Here is a 17,232-nt window from a genome sequence, read left to right on the forward strand (position 1 = left end):
TGGACCTGGGGTCAGCCGGGCCCGCGGGAACCATCGCCAACCTTGAGGCATCCAAAGGGCAAGCGACCTGCACCGAGGGTGCGTCAGAGCAGGAGCTGGCACCCAGGGCCCCTGACCTTGGGGGGAGGCCACCGCCCAAGTGGCCACTCCAGGGAAGCTTTACTCACAACCCCCCCCCCCCCCCCCCCCCCCCCCGCCGCGAGGGGGCGGCCTCGGCCCCAGCGTGTAGACCCAGTTGTAGACCTTTGACCCCACTCTGTCCCAGGGGCAGAGGCCACGCAGGGGGAGGATGACACGGACAGCCCAGCGCCCTGGGCACACAACCACTCCTTTAGTCCCCAGGCCTGTAGATAAAAGCAGATCTATATCCCCACTGCGCAGAAATCGAGAGAGGCCCGGATGCTGTCACCTGTCACCGCCATCAGTCCCCTGTGCAGCCAGGTCAAGGCGGGTGACAGCGCTGGCCGCGGGCGGTGCTCCCGGAGGAGGGGCGTCCCCGCCGCCCGAGAAGCCACCCACCTCCCAGGCTCGAGCCCCGGCCGCGTGTCACCAGTGCCCTCCTGTGGGCGGCGGAGGGACAGGCGCGTCCGAGGATGGCGGGGGCCGGAGGGGGGAGGGGGCTCCTGCACTGCAGACCCTGCGCCTGTGACTCCTGCCCAAGTCGGGGAAGTTGAGGCACCGACCCGCCTGGCGGTGGCATCCCCCCAGCTCCCTCTTGCCTTCCCCTAGCAGCTGCTTCCCACGTGCAACGGCTTGCCCGCCAGGCCGGGGTGCTTGTGCCCAGAGGTTCCTTGCAAGGCAAAAGATGTCATGGGTCAGGGCAGCTCAGAGCCCGGTGGTCACTGGAGGGAAATGGCACTTCGTGTCCCCGGAGCCAAGCACCCCAGAACGGGGCCATCCCTGGCCCGGCGGGGGCGCCCCCAGCTTCCGCCTTACTTTCTTGCTCTCTGGTCTCCGGCTTGTGGACCTGGTGGGACCCCAGGCACTGAGGACCCCCCACCCCAGAGCGAACTGGCACAGTGTGGCATCCGGCTTGACCGTCACCCTTCAACCCAGCTCCCTTCCCGCCTCCCCTGGCATCTGGCCCGGGGCTTCTCGGGCCCTGCCAGCCCCCCGTCCACGGCCACCCCCCACCCCGCTTCCCGCTGGAGCAGGTGGCCACAGGCAGAGTCCACTGAAACTCTTTATTCCAGGGTCCCCGCACATACACACACGCGAGAGGTCCTTTCACAGAAAGGAGATCCGTTCCAGGACAGCGGTGCGCCCCCGAACCCAGGGTCCAGGCCAGCGCCCCTAAAACACAGTCGACTCGAAACCCCGCCCCTCGAAGGCGACGGTCACCACTTAGAGACCTGCCAAGGAGCCCTGGGGTCACGTGGCCTGAGAGTCTTGCATAGCAAATGGCTTCACTTTACACCCGAAAACGACGAAAACACAGATGAGTCCAGTGTAGACAAAGGGGTGTGCTCGTGCAATCCCCTGCGAGGAGGAGAGAGCCCGGGGAGGGGCGCCCCAAATAAATTAAAACCTACACAACTCGTGGTGCCCGGTTACCGAGCATAAGGCGCCGAGGGTGGCTGTACTCGAGTTCACCTGTTTCCAGAGCAACCGTCCGGGGGTCCAGCTGGTGGGCCACAGCCCCCGGGGTCTGGAGCAGGTGGGAGGGGGGAGCCCCGACCCTGCCTCCCCCGCCCACCTGCTGAAGCCCTCCCCTCTCCACTGGCCACCAGGGCTGCCAGCTCGGAGCTCTCACACCTCGAGAGCCCCTGGGGCACCCTGCCCATGGGAGGAGGCTGCCCGGGCCCAGATGCTTTGAGGCTGAGCAGACCATGAAGGGATGACACCACCCGGGACCCCAGCCGACGTTTCCAGGCCCCGCAGGGGAGCTGCCGACTACTCCTACTGGAGGTGGGCACCAGCCCCTCACCTGCAGCTGCCCGCACAGCTTCTCAGCAGGGCAACTGAGGCAGGACTCCAGTCATGTGGGGACATGGGTGCCTTGAGATAACATCCATGGCATCCACTATGAAATTCCAACCCGGCTGGGAAGGTGGCCGTGGAACCACCAACCATGGGACGAGGCAGAAGCTCCTCTCCTGCCTCAGAAATGGTGGCAGAGGATGGGGATGATGGGGGACGCTGCCCTCCCTGGCATCAGGGGCCCCCACCCTGTGCTTCCTGTCCAACCACCTGGCATTCCCGGGTGCGTGATTCAAAATGCTCCACGGGAAACTGGGTCCCACCAGGTGGTGGTGGCAGCCGCAGGCCCCGTGTCCTTCTGGGGTGTTGGCCGATGGACAGGGCATCAGCTGATAGACAGGGCAGGGTCCCTGGATGGGGTCTCTGGGGCGACAGAGCTGTGCCCACCATCTCAGGCACAGGACACATGCCCCGAGGCCTCCGTGGATGTCTGACTGCCCGGAACAGAGGTTCATGAGCAGCCGGAATGGCCAAGAACATGGGCAGGAGCCGGGCGAGCTGGAAGCCAGGGCTCAGAGGCCCGTGCTCCGTCTGTCCTTCTGAGAGACGCCCTCCAAGCCGAACTAGGACATTTCTGCCCAAATGAGAGTGAATGGAGCCTGAGAGCTCCCGATTCACCCGGGGAACCGGACGGCAAGAGCTCGGCCGTGTCCACTGGACAAGGAGGGCCCTGGCCTTGACCGGGGCACACACAGGACCCGGCATTAGTTGGCCCTGCCTCGCGCCGGGAAGACACCCGAGAAGGCTGACCTATCAGATGTGGGTGCACCAGGCAGGCGGCTGGGAGCATCGTCGACGGCAGGTGCCACCCCCGCTTCGACCCCGTGCCCCACCAAGGCCCGAGGGGGGCCCTGTCTACACCACGAACTCGGGGAGTTGGTCCCCCCCCAGGAGGTCCAGGGAGAGGCAGTTCGTGGACCTCTTTCCGTGGAGGGCAGACCTGCCCTGGCCGGGGTCGGCGCGGCCACACGCCGCCAGGCTGTCCTCCAGGGCGCAGCCGAAGGTGTAGCTGTGGGCGGCGGGCGAGGCCAGCGCGGGCCCGCGGGGCCGGCGGAGCCGCACGTCGTCCAGGCTTTGGCTGTGCTGCTCGGCGGCCTCCCAGGCTCTGGCCTCGCGCAGCTGTGGGACGAGACCCCACCTGTGAGAGGCGACCCCGGGCCCCCCACGCCCGAGCAGGGAACTGGCACCCAGGCCCATCCCGCTCCCGAGCCAAGCGGCGGCCTCACCGCTGTCTCCTGGAACCAGCCCGTGACCACCGGCCCCGGGGCTGCCTCCCCCTGCCCCACTCCAGGGTCCTCGACTCCAGGGGGACCCCCCCTACCCCGGGGGGGAGCTCCTGATCGGTCCCCCAGGCTGGTGGGACTTGGCTTTTGGACAGATTTCCTGGTATGTCAATTAAGGGGTTGCTGTTAATTTCTAAGCGTGTTTCCAAAGCCACCCGATGGGACCACACTCCAAGTTCATAACCAAGGTCCAGTGATGGACGGACAGAAGGAAGGACAGAATGAAGAGAGGGAGGGAGGGACCTCACTTAGTTTCGAGACAGTCTTTGCTCCTGGATCCCCAGCAGTCCTGGACGGCGCCCCCTCCCCACCAGCTGTGCTGACCCCCGTTCTGGCCGTTTGTCCCCCCAGAGGTCTCCCCTCGTCCCCGCTGTGGACCCTAGGCCCTCCTCGGCCTCTCTACTTGAGCTCTGTCCCTCTCTTCCAGTCCCGTGTTTGCAGAGGACTCCCCAATGTCCTTTCTTCCCCCGAGGTGAGAGGTGAAGACCCCCCACCGGTCCGGGCCCCCGCCCACCCCAGGCCCGGGCCCCAGCCCCTCTCGGAGGCCTGGCCGGGGTCGGGGAGGGCCTGGGGCGGTCGCCAGTGCTGCTCACTGCTCCCCGGCCCATGAGGAAGGAGGCGGCAGGGAGAGCCGGGGTGGGAGGGACACTGGGAGGCAGGGGCAAAGCCCGGGGGACAAACTGGCCCCCCGCCGCCCTCTTCCCGCACAGCCTCGCCTCACCCTTCTGGGCTCTCCCGGGAGACACGGGCTGGGGGGCTGTGCACTGAGGGCAGGGGGCCCCGGTGGGCCGGGGGTGGCCATCTGGGGAGCAGGGGCGGGGTGAGCTGGGCGCCCCCCGCCGTACCTGGTGCAGGTCCTCGTCGCTCTGGCCCCGCATCTTGACCAGCGTGATTTTGACCACTGCCAGGGGCTCGTGGGGGGAGGCTGCGGGGGGAGGAGGGCAGGTGGATGGGCGTCAGGGACATGGCGGGGCGCCGGAGGGGGAGAGCTCCCCACCCTGCAGCCCCTGGACAGGGGGCTCCCACCCTCTAGCTCAGGGGGTCAGCGCGGTGGAGCGAGAGGACCCAGCCTTAACCCTAACCCTAACCCTAACCCTAACCCTAACCCTAACCCTAACCCTAATCCTAGCCCTAACCCTAACCCTAACCCTAACCCTAGCCCTAACCCTAACCCTAACCCCCTGAGGACGTGTGCCTGGGGGGCAGGCGTGGGGGAGCTCTGGGGTCCTGACACCTCCACTCCACCTGCAGCCTGGGCCACGCACGGAGCTTCAGATCCCGCAGGGCTGCGTGAGCGCCACACGCGGGACCACCCGCGCCCTGCGCAGTGAGCCTGCCTGACCCCGCTGACCCTGCACTGTCACCTCCCTCCCGCCCTTTGACCCATGGAGTTCGCCTGCCCTGGTCATGGGAACCAAGGCGGCAGCCCGCGGGGGCCCCGCTTCCCACTGGGGGGCCAGGCCATGGGGGTGCCAGCCCCGGGCCGGGTGCTCGTTCTCAGCGCTGGCGGTCCCTGGAGCTTTCTGCTCTCCTTGTTGGCACTGTCGCCACGTGGTCCCGCCAAGGCCGTCCCCGGGCTCCTGGCAGAAGAGAAGGCGGGCGGCCGTCCTGCCTCTTCTGGGCGGTGGGGAGGGGGTCTACCCCCCTGTTCGCTGCACCCCAGGGAATTCCCAGAATAAGTGAACGTCTGGAATGGGAGCAGGGGACCGGTCCCCCGTGCACCTGGACTAAGCTCAGCAGCCCCTTTGTTGCTAACAAATGCCTCTTTGAAGGTAACAGCTGACATCTACATGGCCTCTGTGGCGAGCCACATGCTGTGCTGGAAGCACCAGACCATGGCTGCATGTGTACTGCATGGCTGCATGCCTACTGCATGCCAGTGCATGGCTGCATGCCTACTACACACATACCACCTGTGCCACTCTGTGAGGAGGCAAGAGCCCCATCAGATGGGAGAGGGGGGCAGCGAAGGGCGGGCACAGCCACCTGTCCCAGGTAAGCTCACCTGCCTGAGCCCTGAGCCCACCAAGCAAACCCCTGCTGGCCTCACAGCCCCACTGCCCCCAAGCAGGGGCTTTCCTGCCTCTTGGGTGTTCCTGGAGGGCACAGCCCCCTCTGTCCCCACGATGGGTGATTGAGCAGCCACCCGGCTCCCCCAGACCTGAGAGGCCCTTGTGGGGGGGTACACAACAGATCCCCACCCACCTCCACCCTGCAGGGACCTCTCAACCAAAGGCAGGATGTGGGATGGGAGTGAAGCACTTCGGAAGGGAAAGGGGGTGCTATTGTTAGTTACCCCAGGAGAAAAGACACATGAACTGGAGCCCAGGGTGATGGGCAGCCCAGTGAGAAGAGCTGCCTCGGACCCTCCACATCAGGGTCCCTTGGCATGGGCACTGGGCGTGGGTGGAGGGAGGCTGATCCACCTGGAGTCATTCTCTCCAGGCGTCCATGAGTGGACGTTGTAAAGGGGCGAGGACTCAGGGTTTTCATCAGATTCTCCAAGGAGGCCGTGACCCCTGAAGAGCTGGGCACTCACCAGCTGCCCAGAGCACCCTCCAGGGCCAAGGCTGGGGGGACTCTCAGGGCAGCTTGGGGGAAAGCCCACTCACCACGTGGCCACAGCACACAAGGATGGGGTCCCAATGGGTGAGAAGAGCATAGCTTGCTCAGGTTGATCATGGAGGTTTCTAGGTGGGACCTGGCTGTGAGGGCGAGCTGGCAGGGCGGCTGGAAGCTGGCCACAGGCCCTGTGACTGTTTGAACTTGGTGAATCCCCCCAAAATGGGGAAAGATTATATTTTTGAGTGAATCCATTCCTGGGGGTGTAAGACCCTTTGATTGCATTAGATTCAGTTAAGGGACCTTGATTAGATCACTTGACTAGGTTGCTTTAGGGGTTTTGACTGGAGTCAGTGAGGTGGGACTTGGCTGGGTCCCTACCTCTTGCTACATCTTATATAAAGGGAGATGGAGAGAGAACACACACACACACAGAAACGGGAGCTCTGCCGTTTGGACCTGGCTGTGTGAGACAGCACTTGAGGATGGGTAGCAGCCAAAGCTCGAAGCCCCCAAGAGTTGGGCCCATGGAGCAGCCCAAGGCTAAAGAGAAGAGCCACACGCCTGACCCAGCTGAGCTCTGGGAGACGGTGAGACCTGAGGGGAAAGGGACCTCGGCAGGGCCCGGCTGCCACCTTGTCTGGCCGGTGACAAGACGATAGGACCTGCCAGCAGACGACCCTGCTAGAAAGCAAGTCTGACTGTGCCTTGATTTGGGCATTCCACAGCCTCGGAACTGTAAGCTTTTAACCCACATAAAGCCCCATTATAAAAGCCAGCTGGGAAGCAGATTTGGCTCAATGGATAAAGCGTCTGCCTACCACATGGGAGGTCCAGGGTTCAAACCCAAGGCCTCCTAACCTGTGAGGAGCTGGCCGATGCTCAGTGCTGATGCACAGAAGGAGTGCTGTGACACACAGGGGTGTCCCCTGCATAGGGGAGCCCCATGTGCAAGGATCACCGCCCTTTAAGGAGAGCCGCCCTGTGCAAAGAAAGCACAGCCTGCCCAGGAGTGGTGCCGCACACACCGAGAGCTAATGCAGCAAGATGACACCACAAAGAGACACAGATTCCTGGTGCCACTGACAAGAATGCAAGCAGAAACAGAAGAACACACAGCAAATGGACACAAAGAGCAGACAACGGGGGCGGGGGGGGAGGGGAGAGAAATAGGTAAAAAATAAATCTTTAAAATAAATAAATAAAAGCCCACGCTTTCCGGCACGTGATGTGGCTGCCCTGTGGCACCCTCAGGTGCTTCCAGGGCTCAGGTGCAGAAGAGGCTTCAAGGACCGGGACCCCGTCCTTCCTTACCCGGGGGGGGGGAATCCACGGACCCCCCACCTCCCACCTCCCACAGGGCGGAAGACCCCAGGCAGACCAGGGTGGGAGGGCACAGGACACAGATGCCCCCCCACCCCCGCCTCCTGTTTCGTGGCCCAGCACAGTTCCCTGGGAAGCCCAGCTCCGTGGACTCCACGTGGAACCCTCCTGCTGGGAGCCCCGCGGTCCCCGTGCACTCACCGTCGCCCTGGCCCGGGGTGGCCCACTCGACCCCGCCTGTGCCGTCGATGCCGGAGCTGCCCGGCTGCTCCTGGCCGGGGGCCGCCTCCGACCGGAAGGGCCCGTCCACAGACATCTCCACGGGCACGGGGCGCCATGAGTCAGCCTCGGTGCCCACTGTGTGGGCGCTGCTGGAGCAGCGGGAGAGCGCGCGGGGGCAGCACTGGCCGCTGTTGCTGCCCCCGGACTGCTGGTCGGCCGGGCCCAAGTCCAGCTCCAGCGCGTCGCTGATGTAGGACTCACGGTAGCGCTTCTTCTCTGTGCAGGGCGGGAAGAAGGCGTGGGGAGATGGGCCAGAGAGCCCCGGGGTGCCCTGCCCCACGCCCCGAGCTGCCCCGTGGGCTCTGCAGGGACAGTGGGACACGCCTGTCCATCGTAGAGAAGGGAGACCCCCGCCCACCCCACAAGGTCCCTACTGAAATCAGGCCACTGTTGTGATAGACTTTCCCATCAGCCGCCAGGAGACTCCTGACTGTTGAGTTGGCGTAAGAGTCTTCTTTGTAAGAAGCAGATGTGGCTCAACAGATAGGGCGTCCACCTACCACACGGGAGGTCCAGGGTTCAAACCCCGGGCCTCCTTGACCCATGTGGAGCTGGCCCATGCGCAGTACTGATGCACGCAAGGAGTGCCCTGCCACACAGGGGTGTCCCCCGCATAGGGGAGCCCCACGCGCAAAGAGTGCGCCCCATAGGAGAGCCGCCCAGCGCAAAAGAAAGTGCCCCTGCCCAGGAATGGCGCCACCCACACGGAGAGCTGATGCAGCAAGATGATACAACAAAAAGAGACACAGATTCCCATGCCGCTGACAACAACAGAAGCGGACAAAGAAGACGCAGCAAATAGACCCAGAGAACAGACAACTGGGGTGGGGGGGAGAAAGGGGAGAGAAATAAATTTAAAAAAATAAATAATTTTTTTTTTTAAAAAAAGGCTCTCCTGGGATGAGTGTCCTCTCTGCTTTCCAGGGAAAGGGAGTGAGGGATGTGGACGCCACGGCCACACTCTCACCCTCAACTGCCCTGGGACCCCGGCTAGCACCGAGCGCACGATGGGAGGGGGCTGCCGAGCCCCCTTGGTGGGAGAAAGAGACTCCAGAGGGAGCAGGTCCTCTCGAGGGTCACAGACACGATAACGTGCCCATGTGTCCTGCCCCCGTCATACGTGGGCATGGCGCACACGCACGGAGCCAACTGCAGATGCTGGGCACACCCGAGTGAGAGAATTCCCGTGCCCTCTGCAGTGACACAAAGAAGAGCAGAGGACAGAGAAAGGCAAGCTCAGCCTTCAAGGGACGTGGCTGGAACAGAAGAGGACCGGCGACCAGTCCAACAGGCCAACTGCCAAAGCTGGGCTCCCGACCGCCTGCACGTCCCACCCCACATGGGGCAAAAATGGAGAGCAAGGGGGGGCGGGAACCCCGAACAAGGACTTCCGGGCAGCACGCCGAAAGAGTGACCCCGGCGCTTGAGCTGCCCTCCCTCGGCCCCCCAGAATCCAAAGTGGCCCTGGGGTGCCCCAGTGTTGAAACTCCTGCTCCCACTAGAGCTGGAGAAATGGGGGGACTGCGCCCCCCACTTTGACGAGAACACCAGGGGCTCCAAATCCACGGCCGGGACAAGAAAAAGGTGCACACTGGCCGCGGAGGCCACTGTGGTCTCAGGGCATCTGTCACCTCTCCCACCTTGCTCCCAGAAGGCCGGGCAGCTGCACCGCCGGGTGGGGGGTGCTGTCCCTGCCCGGCCCCCGCCCCTCCCCACCCACCTTCCGCCTCCTCCAGCTGCCGGAGCCGCTGGAGCGCGGGCTGGACGTGGAGGTAGAGCCGATGGCTGGCGCTGAGCAGGTGCAGCAGGTGGCGCGACCGGAACGGGCTGCCCGTGTAGTAAACCAGCTTCCGGGCAGAGGGCAAGCCGTTGGGCTGGATCTCGAACTTCTTGCCCTGGGACCCCAACGAGAGAAAACCCTCATTTGCCTCCGGCTCCAACAACCGCCGCTCCATTCAAGCATCAGGAAAGAGAACTTTTAGAAACCAGCCAACTCCAGCCACTGGAGCCGTTATTTGGGTTTTGGGAATTTAATCCCCCCATGCCAACGGATTTTCATTTGCAGTTAGTGTAACCCAGGGCACACGCTACTTGGTATACTCAGTTGCATCCTTACTTGGGAGACAAAAGATCTTAAAAGGGAGCCCCGTAATATCAGAGAGAAGGCAGCCTGGAAAGCACTGGGTCTCTGGAAAGTTCTCCTGGGCCTCTGCCTACAGCTCTCAAGGCGGATGCAAAAAATAAAATCCGGGACTGGAAAGTAAAGTTCTTGCTTTCACTGGTCAAGAGTAACAGCCAACAGGGAAGTGTGCCTGCTGTTGCCACCTGCTGCTAAATCTGGGGGGCCCTGCCCGGATCCACCCCCACAAACAGCCAGGCATTGAGCACAGGGGCTTTTCTATGGTCTCCTCTTCTTCTCCCCTTCTCTTTCCCACCCAGGAGACAAGAGGTCACCTGCTAATCAAAGCAGCTACTGGAGGGAAGCGGATGTGGCTCAAGTGATAGAGCTTCTGCCTATCATATGGGAGGACCCGGGTTTGATCCCTGGGGCCTCCTGGTGAAAAAGAAGAGAAAGGGAGTCTGCGTGGTGAGCTAGTGCCCGCACGGTGAGCCGAGCGCCCACATGGTGAGCCAAGTGCCAGCAGGAGTGCCCTCATGACAAGCTGAGTGCCCGCATGGTGAGCCAGTGCCCACGCAAGTGAGTCACGCAGCAAGATGATGACACAACAAAAGAGACAAAGGGGAGAGTCAAGGTGAAGCGCAGCAGAGACCAGGAACTGAGGTGGCACAGTTGACAGGGAACCTCTCTCCCCATCAGAGGTCCCCAGGATCGAATCCCGGTGAATCCTAGAGGAGAAAGACAAGAGAAGACAAAAAGAGAAACAAATACAGAAGATGACACAGCAAACAGACACAGACAGCAAAAACAGCAGGGTGGGGGAGGGGGAGAAAAGAAAGAAATAAAAAATAAAGACATTAAACAACACAAAAAAAGCAGCTACCAGAAACTCAAGGCTGGCAATTCCACGGACAATCGGGGCAGAGCAACACAACCCTCGGGCAGGACTGTCCGTGCCTCTTTCCGGACCTGGCCCTGCCCACAGAACACCCCCCTTCCCTGGAGTTCTGTATTTTGTAGGATTCACAAGACCCATTGGGCAGGGACTGCCTACGCGGACCTCGTGGCACCGTGTCAAGCGCCACGCACCACCGCCCAGGTGGCTCTTGTGGCATGGAGCCCCTCGCCCGCCCGGTACCCACCAGAAAGGCCAGTTTCCCCACGCGGGACCAGGGGAAGTCGTAGAGCAGCTGCCGGGCACGGTTCACCACCTGGAAAGTGGCAGACAGAAACAGGTCAGCTGTCGGCCAGGAGGGAAGGCGAGCAGTGCCCAGGCCAGGGCCCCGGGGGTGGGGAGGGTGTGGGGGCCGGGTGGAGAGTTCGGCTCGTCACCTCATAGATGTGCAACCCTTTGAGGGTGAGTCCCAGCACGACAGTCGGGCGATCCGCCTTCTTATCCTGCAAAAACCACCGAAGGCAGAGAGGTCAAGGGTTGTGTACCAGGGGGTAGGGTGAGCCATGGGTGGAGCTTGGGGGTCTTCAAAGCCACCACCCCTTCCCCACTCCACTACCTCCCTACCCGCCACGTTTACCTTTGCCAACCCCAAATCAACTGGGCAAACATATGTCAGCTCCTCAAACCCCAACTGATTAAACACCGGTCCCCCTCCTCAATGGCAGGGCCTCCCCTAAAGGACAGAAGCCATCCTGGGTGTGGACAAGCAGCAGGAGAAGCAGGGCAGGCCGAGCCCTTCTCCCAGGTGGAGATGTGAAGCTCCGTCTCACAGGAAAGGCCAGGTGGGGTTTGGGGGTCCCAGTCCTTGAAGATGTAGCTCGTAACCCACTGAAGAACCCCAGTGAGAAAGGCCACACACTTCCATCACACGAAACCCAGGGCCAGCCACAAAACTCCCGGCCCCTGGGAGCGTCCACGCTGGCAGGAGAAGCAGTGGGTTGTTGCTAAGGGGAGCTGAAGGGAAGCCATCTTGGGAGGCCACTCCGGCAGCCTGAGGAGGACAATGGAACAGTCGGCCTAATCTAAGTGCACTCTACCCAATCCAAAGGGTAGACACATGTGGGAAGGGGAAGACTTACTCCAGATCTGGGTCCACCGGCAGGCGCCAAAGAAGGACCCAATTGATCCCACTGGGGAAGCAGCACCCACAGCTCACACCACCCATGATCCATCAGAGCCCTTCTCCCCAGAGGCCTTAAAAAAGCACACGCACACATGCACAAGCCACATGGCCTGTTCTTCCACACCACCCTCTGGGAAGTTCTAACGTCAGGTCATTCTTCAGAAGGCACCCCCAGACTCACTGCCATGTTAAGGATGAAAAAGTGACCCTACCAAGGAGGGGCAGGAGCAACCAAGCTGCCCAACAAATGGGGACGGTTTTGGACAGCAGCAGGGGAACTAAATAATGCATCAAACCCAGCCCACAGCAGATGAAGAGAACGTGGGCTCTCCTTCCAGGGGCGCCTGGACCCTGCACATATTAGCAAGTCCCTGCAGACGTGAACTGAGAAGGAGAAGTGGGAGGAGAGGGAGCAGGGGGAGGCGACAGGCACGAGGCCAGGTGCAGGCTTAGAGTCAGAACCGAAACTTACTGCCCCCCACTTGCTTTCCGCTGTCAGCGTCAACCGAGACGTGAGTGGGGATTTTAGAGGAATGAGAGCCATCTTCTAGCTGCAGCCCTGTCTGGCTGTTTGCAAACCCAGGATCCTTCACCCACACAGTGCCAGGGAGATGTGGAAAAATCGCCTGGGGCTGCTCACACGTCCAACGACTCACAGGCCAGCTCAGACTTGGGCTCAATTCCCCAATATACCCTGCCCAGGTTTGCTCGTTGATGCTTCCCGGAGAACTCATCTCTATGCCAACTGTACAGCCGCCTTCCCTTCAGCCTTGTCCCTGGTTTTTCAGAAACTTCAGTGAAATAGAAAATTCCCCCAGAACCACAGTGAGCTGGAAAAAGCACAATCATTTTCTACGTATGGGTCTTCTAGAATTAACGCCACGCTTTTCTTGGGACTGAGTTGAATGGAAACTAACACTTGTTCCGACCATCGCATTCGTTCATGCCAACCCAAGGTGGAAAATATTCCACTTGGGGGCGTGGCCAGGGGCTTGGGCATGAGGGTCCAAGGGACATTGGCTTCGTGCCTCAGTTCTCCTGCTTCCTCGCTGCGTGACCTCGGTGGACTTGCCTAACCTCTCTGAGCCCGGGCGGAATAACGGCTGCTTGGGCGGAAAGCTGGCTGCTCCTAGGCCCGTGAGAGGGGGCAGCTCTGCAGGCTGGGCCTGGATCCCCTCTAAGGTAGCTGCGGAGCGTCTTGCACCCCCCTACCCCCAGCTCCCAGCCTGCCCCGGGCTCAACCTTCTGTAGCTTGAAGAAGTGGATGGGCACGTCCTCCAGCCGGCAGGCCTCCCTGATGAACCGCAGCGCGGCCTCCCGGGGGCTCAGGCCGCGCTGCTCGCGGTGCATGGCCGGCACGTGCCTCAGGATGTAGTCACTGCCCCTCTTGGTGACGATCTGTGGAAGGAGCCAGAAGGCCGGCTCAGGCTCTGCCCTCCCCCGTCCTCCACGGAGCCTCCCCTGAAGCCTCCCGCGAGGGGGTGCGGGCGGTCCCACGCAGGGCCCTGTCTCTGCAGGTGGGAGGGGGTCCAGGGCGGGGCCCACCCCGGCCCCGGAAGCCCCCAGGGATGTGAGCTGCTGGTACCACCCCCTGGCATTTGTGGGCGCAGCACCTGTACTACTGCCTCTTTCCTTTAGCGTGTCCCCTTCTGTGTCCTAAGCGCAGGCCCTCCTCCCATCCAGCGCCCAGCATAGAGACCCACGGCCGGTGAGCCCTGGCGGGTGTCTGCAGCCTGGACATGTATGCCCAGGCAGCCACCTGCTGCTCAAAAATGCCTCCCTGCACGGCGGGCTGCAGCCACAGCCTGTGCCCTGCGTGAAACATTGGAAAGGAAATGAATGACGGGGGACGGCTAAAGGGTGCCCGGGGGGCTGGACAGGTGACCTGGAGTTAACAGAGCTTTAAGAAATGCTGGTTTCCAACAAGCCCTGGGGACCTGGCTGAAAAACTGCTCCAAGAGCAACTGCCGAAGAGATCCAAGGTCAGAGGGGAAGGGTTTGGTGGGACGAGCAGGAAAAGAGGAGGCTAGCTGCTTCTCGCCTTCTCCCTAGTTCCGTGGCCTCAGATGCCGAGGTGCTTTGGAAGGGTGTGGACCCCAGAAAAGCCCGTTCTGAGAGCCAATCCCTTCCTGTGTCTGTGAGCCCGTCGTAAGTGGGACCTTGTGATAGTACATCAGCTGCGGCATGGCCTGGGGTAGGTCTTAATCTTCTTACTGGAATCCTTTATAAAGAGGATGAATAAGAAAGAAGGAAAGCCACAGAAGCAAGAAGCAGGAAGCAGGGAAATCCGGAAGATAACGTGGGGCCCGGCAGATGCCGCCCGGTGCTCTGCCACGTGACAGAGGAGTCCCCGGCAGTCGGTTTTCGGGAAAAAAGCATCGCCTGACGATGCCTGGCTTAGGACATTTTTCTCAGCCTCGAAACCGTATGCCTGTAAGTTAATCAATTCCCACTTTTAAAAGACACCCCGTTTCACAGCAGCGTAGCCGACTCAAACGGATGTCTAAGGCCAGCTGGGAGGCCACGTGGAGAAAGCGTCCACCGCCAAGTCCATGGCGAGGAGGCTGGATGCGCCCCTCCTCTCTCTCTCACTGCATCCCGGGAGACCCCAAGTGTTCCCAGCCGGGGCTCCCTAGGTTTTCTCAGCTGACAAGATGAGGGGAGCGAGAAAGATGCTCCAGGTGAGAAACTCACACCCTCCACCCAGCAGCCGTGGGCCTGGGTCTCCCCTGGGATGGTGGCGATGGCACCCACGTGGCCGGCCGCTGAGGCTCACGCATGCGGAACAATTTAGTCCTTGCCCCCTCCCTGCAAAGGGGCTGCCGCTCCTTCTAGTTTACAGGTGAGGAAAGTAAGGCACAGAGTGGATGAATGTTTTGCAAAGACGTCACCCTGCTGGTGAAGTGACAGATTTGGGAGTTCAGCCCAGACCTTTATGGCTTCTCCAAAAAATGTGTGGGTCAGAGCCGGGCTTCAGAGAGGGGAAGGGATTTGCCCAAGTTCACACAGCTGGCCAGGCATTTTTTTTTTTTAGGAGGTACCAAGGATTGAACTCAGGACCTCGTACGTGAGAAGCAGGTGCTCAATCACTAAGCTACATCTGCTCCCTGGCCAAGCACTATTTTCTTTTGAGGAGGTACTGGGGATTGAACCGGGGATCTCGTACACGAGAAGCAGGTGCTCAACCATTGAGCTACACCTGCTCCAGGCCAAGTGCTCTCAGGATCAGAAGGACCCAGAAGTCCCTCTTCTCAGGTCACGGCTCTTCCCATGTGTAGCAGTTTGATATGGTTATGAATTCCAAAAATAGATATTGGATTATGTTTGTGATCTGGTCTGTACCTGGGCATGACTGAGTTATGATTAGGGCTTTGATTGGGCCACATCATTAGGGCATTGAGTCCCCACCCCTTGGTGGGTGGGGACTCACAGATAAAAGGCCTGGCAGAGGACATAGTTGGGGTTTTTGGTGTTGGAGTTTCGATGTTGGAGCCTTAAACTGGATCTTCAGGAAGTAGGCTCACAAAGGAAAAGAAGCAAGCCCAGGAAGAGAGGAATCCTGAGCCCAAGAAGAAGCAAGCCCTGGGAAGACAGGAACCCTGAACCCAAAGAGAAGCAAGATCCTGGAAGGGAGGAACCCAGGAAGCCTGAACCCTGGCAGACGTTGGCCACCATCTTGCTCCAACATGTGAAAATAGACTTTGGTGAGGGAAGTAACTTGTGCTTTATGTCCTGGTATCTGTAAGCTCCTACCCCAAATAAATACCCTTTATAAAAACCAACCAGTTTCTGGTATTTTGCACCAGCACCCCTTCGGCTGACTGATACACCACATCACACCACTCGCCTTTTGGGTGACAAGGAGGAAGATCCCCCATTGCACTTCCCTAGAGAAGAGGCAAAGCCACTGGCTCAGGCCTGGGTTCCTTCTCGTGTCCTCCAGCCCCTTCCCCGGCTCTGTTCCCCGGGGAGGTCCCCCTGGCATAGCCCAGCCCACCCGGACAGGGGCCTGGGAGAGAAGGCTCCCAGCTGCGCAGGTGAACCGGCAGGGGTCCCCCCACCTGGGGCCAGCGGTCCAGGGGGCCTTACCCACTGCGGGAAATAGGAGTGTGGCTCGAAGTACTTCCCCACGTGGGCGGCCTCCCGGAAGTCACCCAGGTCGGCCTGCAGGCTGTAGGCGGCCAGCAGGAAGTAGCTCTCCTCCTTGTGGACGCACTCCGAGCGCAGCACCTTCTCCTTGAGGTGGCAGTAGTACAGGTGCCGCGCCGTCTTGTCGCTGGAAGGCAGCAGAGCGAGCCCGTGGCCCCGCTGAGACCGGGGGCGGGGGCTGCCCCAGGGCTCCCCGACCTCAGAGTGCCCCCCTGCACTCCAGCCAGGGCCACCTGTGGTCTTATTTCTGCAGGCCGGAGCATCTTCCTTCCCACCTTTCGACGGTGGGAGGCTGTGGGCATCATCCCCTGCCTACACCTGCCTATACCGCCTTGGGGACTTAAGGGAAAACAGAATCCCTGCTCCCTTGCTCCCCAGAGCCTCTGGTCTCGGTGTAAATCACAATTCCTTGGATAGTCCCAAAGGCGCTCTCTTGGGAACCTGCAAACTCTCAGAGAGGATCGCTGAAGCAAGCAGCTCCAGTCACTTCCGAATGAAGCTCGCCCCGGCCTATGACAGTCCATCCCCTGTCCAGAGAAACCAGCCAAGGGTGCAGGCAGCAAAATTTAAAAAAGCAAAACCTGCCCTGCCTTCTGGAAAGCACAGCTCCAACGTACAATACAAATCTTCCCTACCCTCCCAATACCTACTAGATAAAAAACACCTACCATAGAGAATCAAAAATACATGTGTTTGAAGAAACTGATCTTCATAAAGCAATCACCACATATTTCAATGAAAAGGAATTATGCCTGCACCCCACCCTCCCAAGAGAAAAGGTATCAGCCAATATAATGCTCTTTTTACAGGATAAACTCAAGTCTAAATGTTTGACATTCACGAGACTTGTATTCTATTTTACGTTGGTAGATTTTCACCATTCCAGACAACGTCCTTTAAAATCGATGCATAATTACCTTATAACCCTTCCATTCTCCACATAGTACTGCACTCCGAGGAAGGCAACGAAAGGAGCACTGGACTTCTCATCTCCCTGTGGGGCAAAAGAGTAAAGAGAAAAGGCTGGACAAATGACCCCGGTGAAGGACTGACCGCTGGCCGATCGTCACGACGGCGCATTCCACCTTGCGTTATTTTATACCCGGCTCTAAGCTGAAGCTCAGAGCTGAACAGCTACGGCGGTTCATTATTATTATTACTATTTTCTTTTTAAAGGGGACAAAAACAGGGAGTGGGAATTGTTATCTATAGCACTCATGAGCGTTCACATAAACAGATGTGGTTCACCAGCCTCGACGTCCGCTAAAAACAGCACCTGAATCCGAGGGGGTTCCTGGGAGGCTGTCGGGGGCAGAGCGAACTGTGCTCATGGGTGGCCGGCTCCACCAGCAGGGACAGAGCACAGCGGAGCTGTGGCCCGAGGTTCTCTCTTGGACAAGCTGGCGACACCCATTTCAAGCCAGCCCAGCAAGAGTTCCTTCCAATGGGGCTGTAT

General features: G+C 60.4%; 1 protein-coding gene across 6 annotated transcripts in view; it reads right to left on the bottom strand.

The window, feature by feature from the left end:
• Window positions 1–1,170: 1,170 nt before the first annotated feature.
• The window catches only part of FRMD1 (FERM domain containing 1), a 67,659-nt gene continuing 51,597 nt past the window's right edge, over window positions 1,171–17,232 (bottom strand). For all 6 annotated transcript variants that reach the window (XM_071212533.1, XM_071212532.1, XM_058289739.2 and 3 more), the window contains 9 exons: window positions 16,694–16,770; window positions 15,717–15,903; window positions 12,870–13,025; window positions 10,882–10,947; window positions 10,692–10,760; window positions 9,151–9,325; window positions 7,350–7,646; window positions 4,109–4,188; window positions 1,171–3,099 (listed from right to left, as the gene is read on the bottom strand). In XM_071212533.1, the coding sequence (XP_071068634.1) occupies window positions 2,836–3,099; window positions 4,109–4,188; window positions 7,350–7,646; window positions 9,151–9,325; window positions 10,692–10,760; window positions 10,882–10,947; window positions 12,870–13,025; window positions 15,717–15,903; window positions 16,694–16,770 (1,371 nt within the window). In that variant the 3' untranslated portion in view covers window positions 1,171–2,835. The remainder of the gene's footprint in view (window positions 3,100–4,108; window positions 4,189–7,349; window positions 7,647–9,150; window positions 9,326–10,691; window positions 10,761–10,881; window positions 10,948–12,869; window positions 13,026–15,716; window positions 15,904–16,693; window positions 16,771–17,232) is intronic.

The sequence above is a fragment of the Dasypus novemcinctus genome, chromosome 28 (genome assembly GCF_030445035.2).
Source record: "Dasypus novemcinctus isolate mDasNov1 chromosome 28, mDasNov1.1.hap2, whole genome shotgun sequence".
NCBI lineage: Eukaryota > Metazoa > Chordata > Mammalia > Cingulata > Dasypodidae > Dasypus > Dasypus novemcinctus.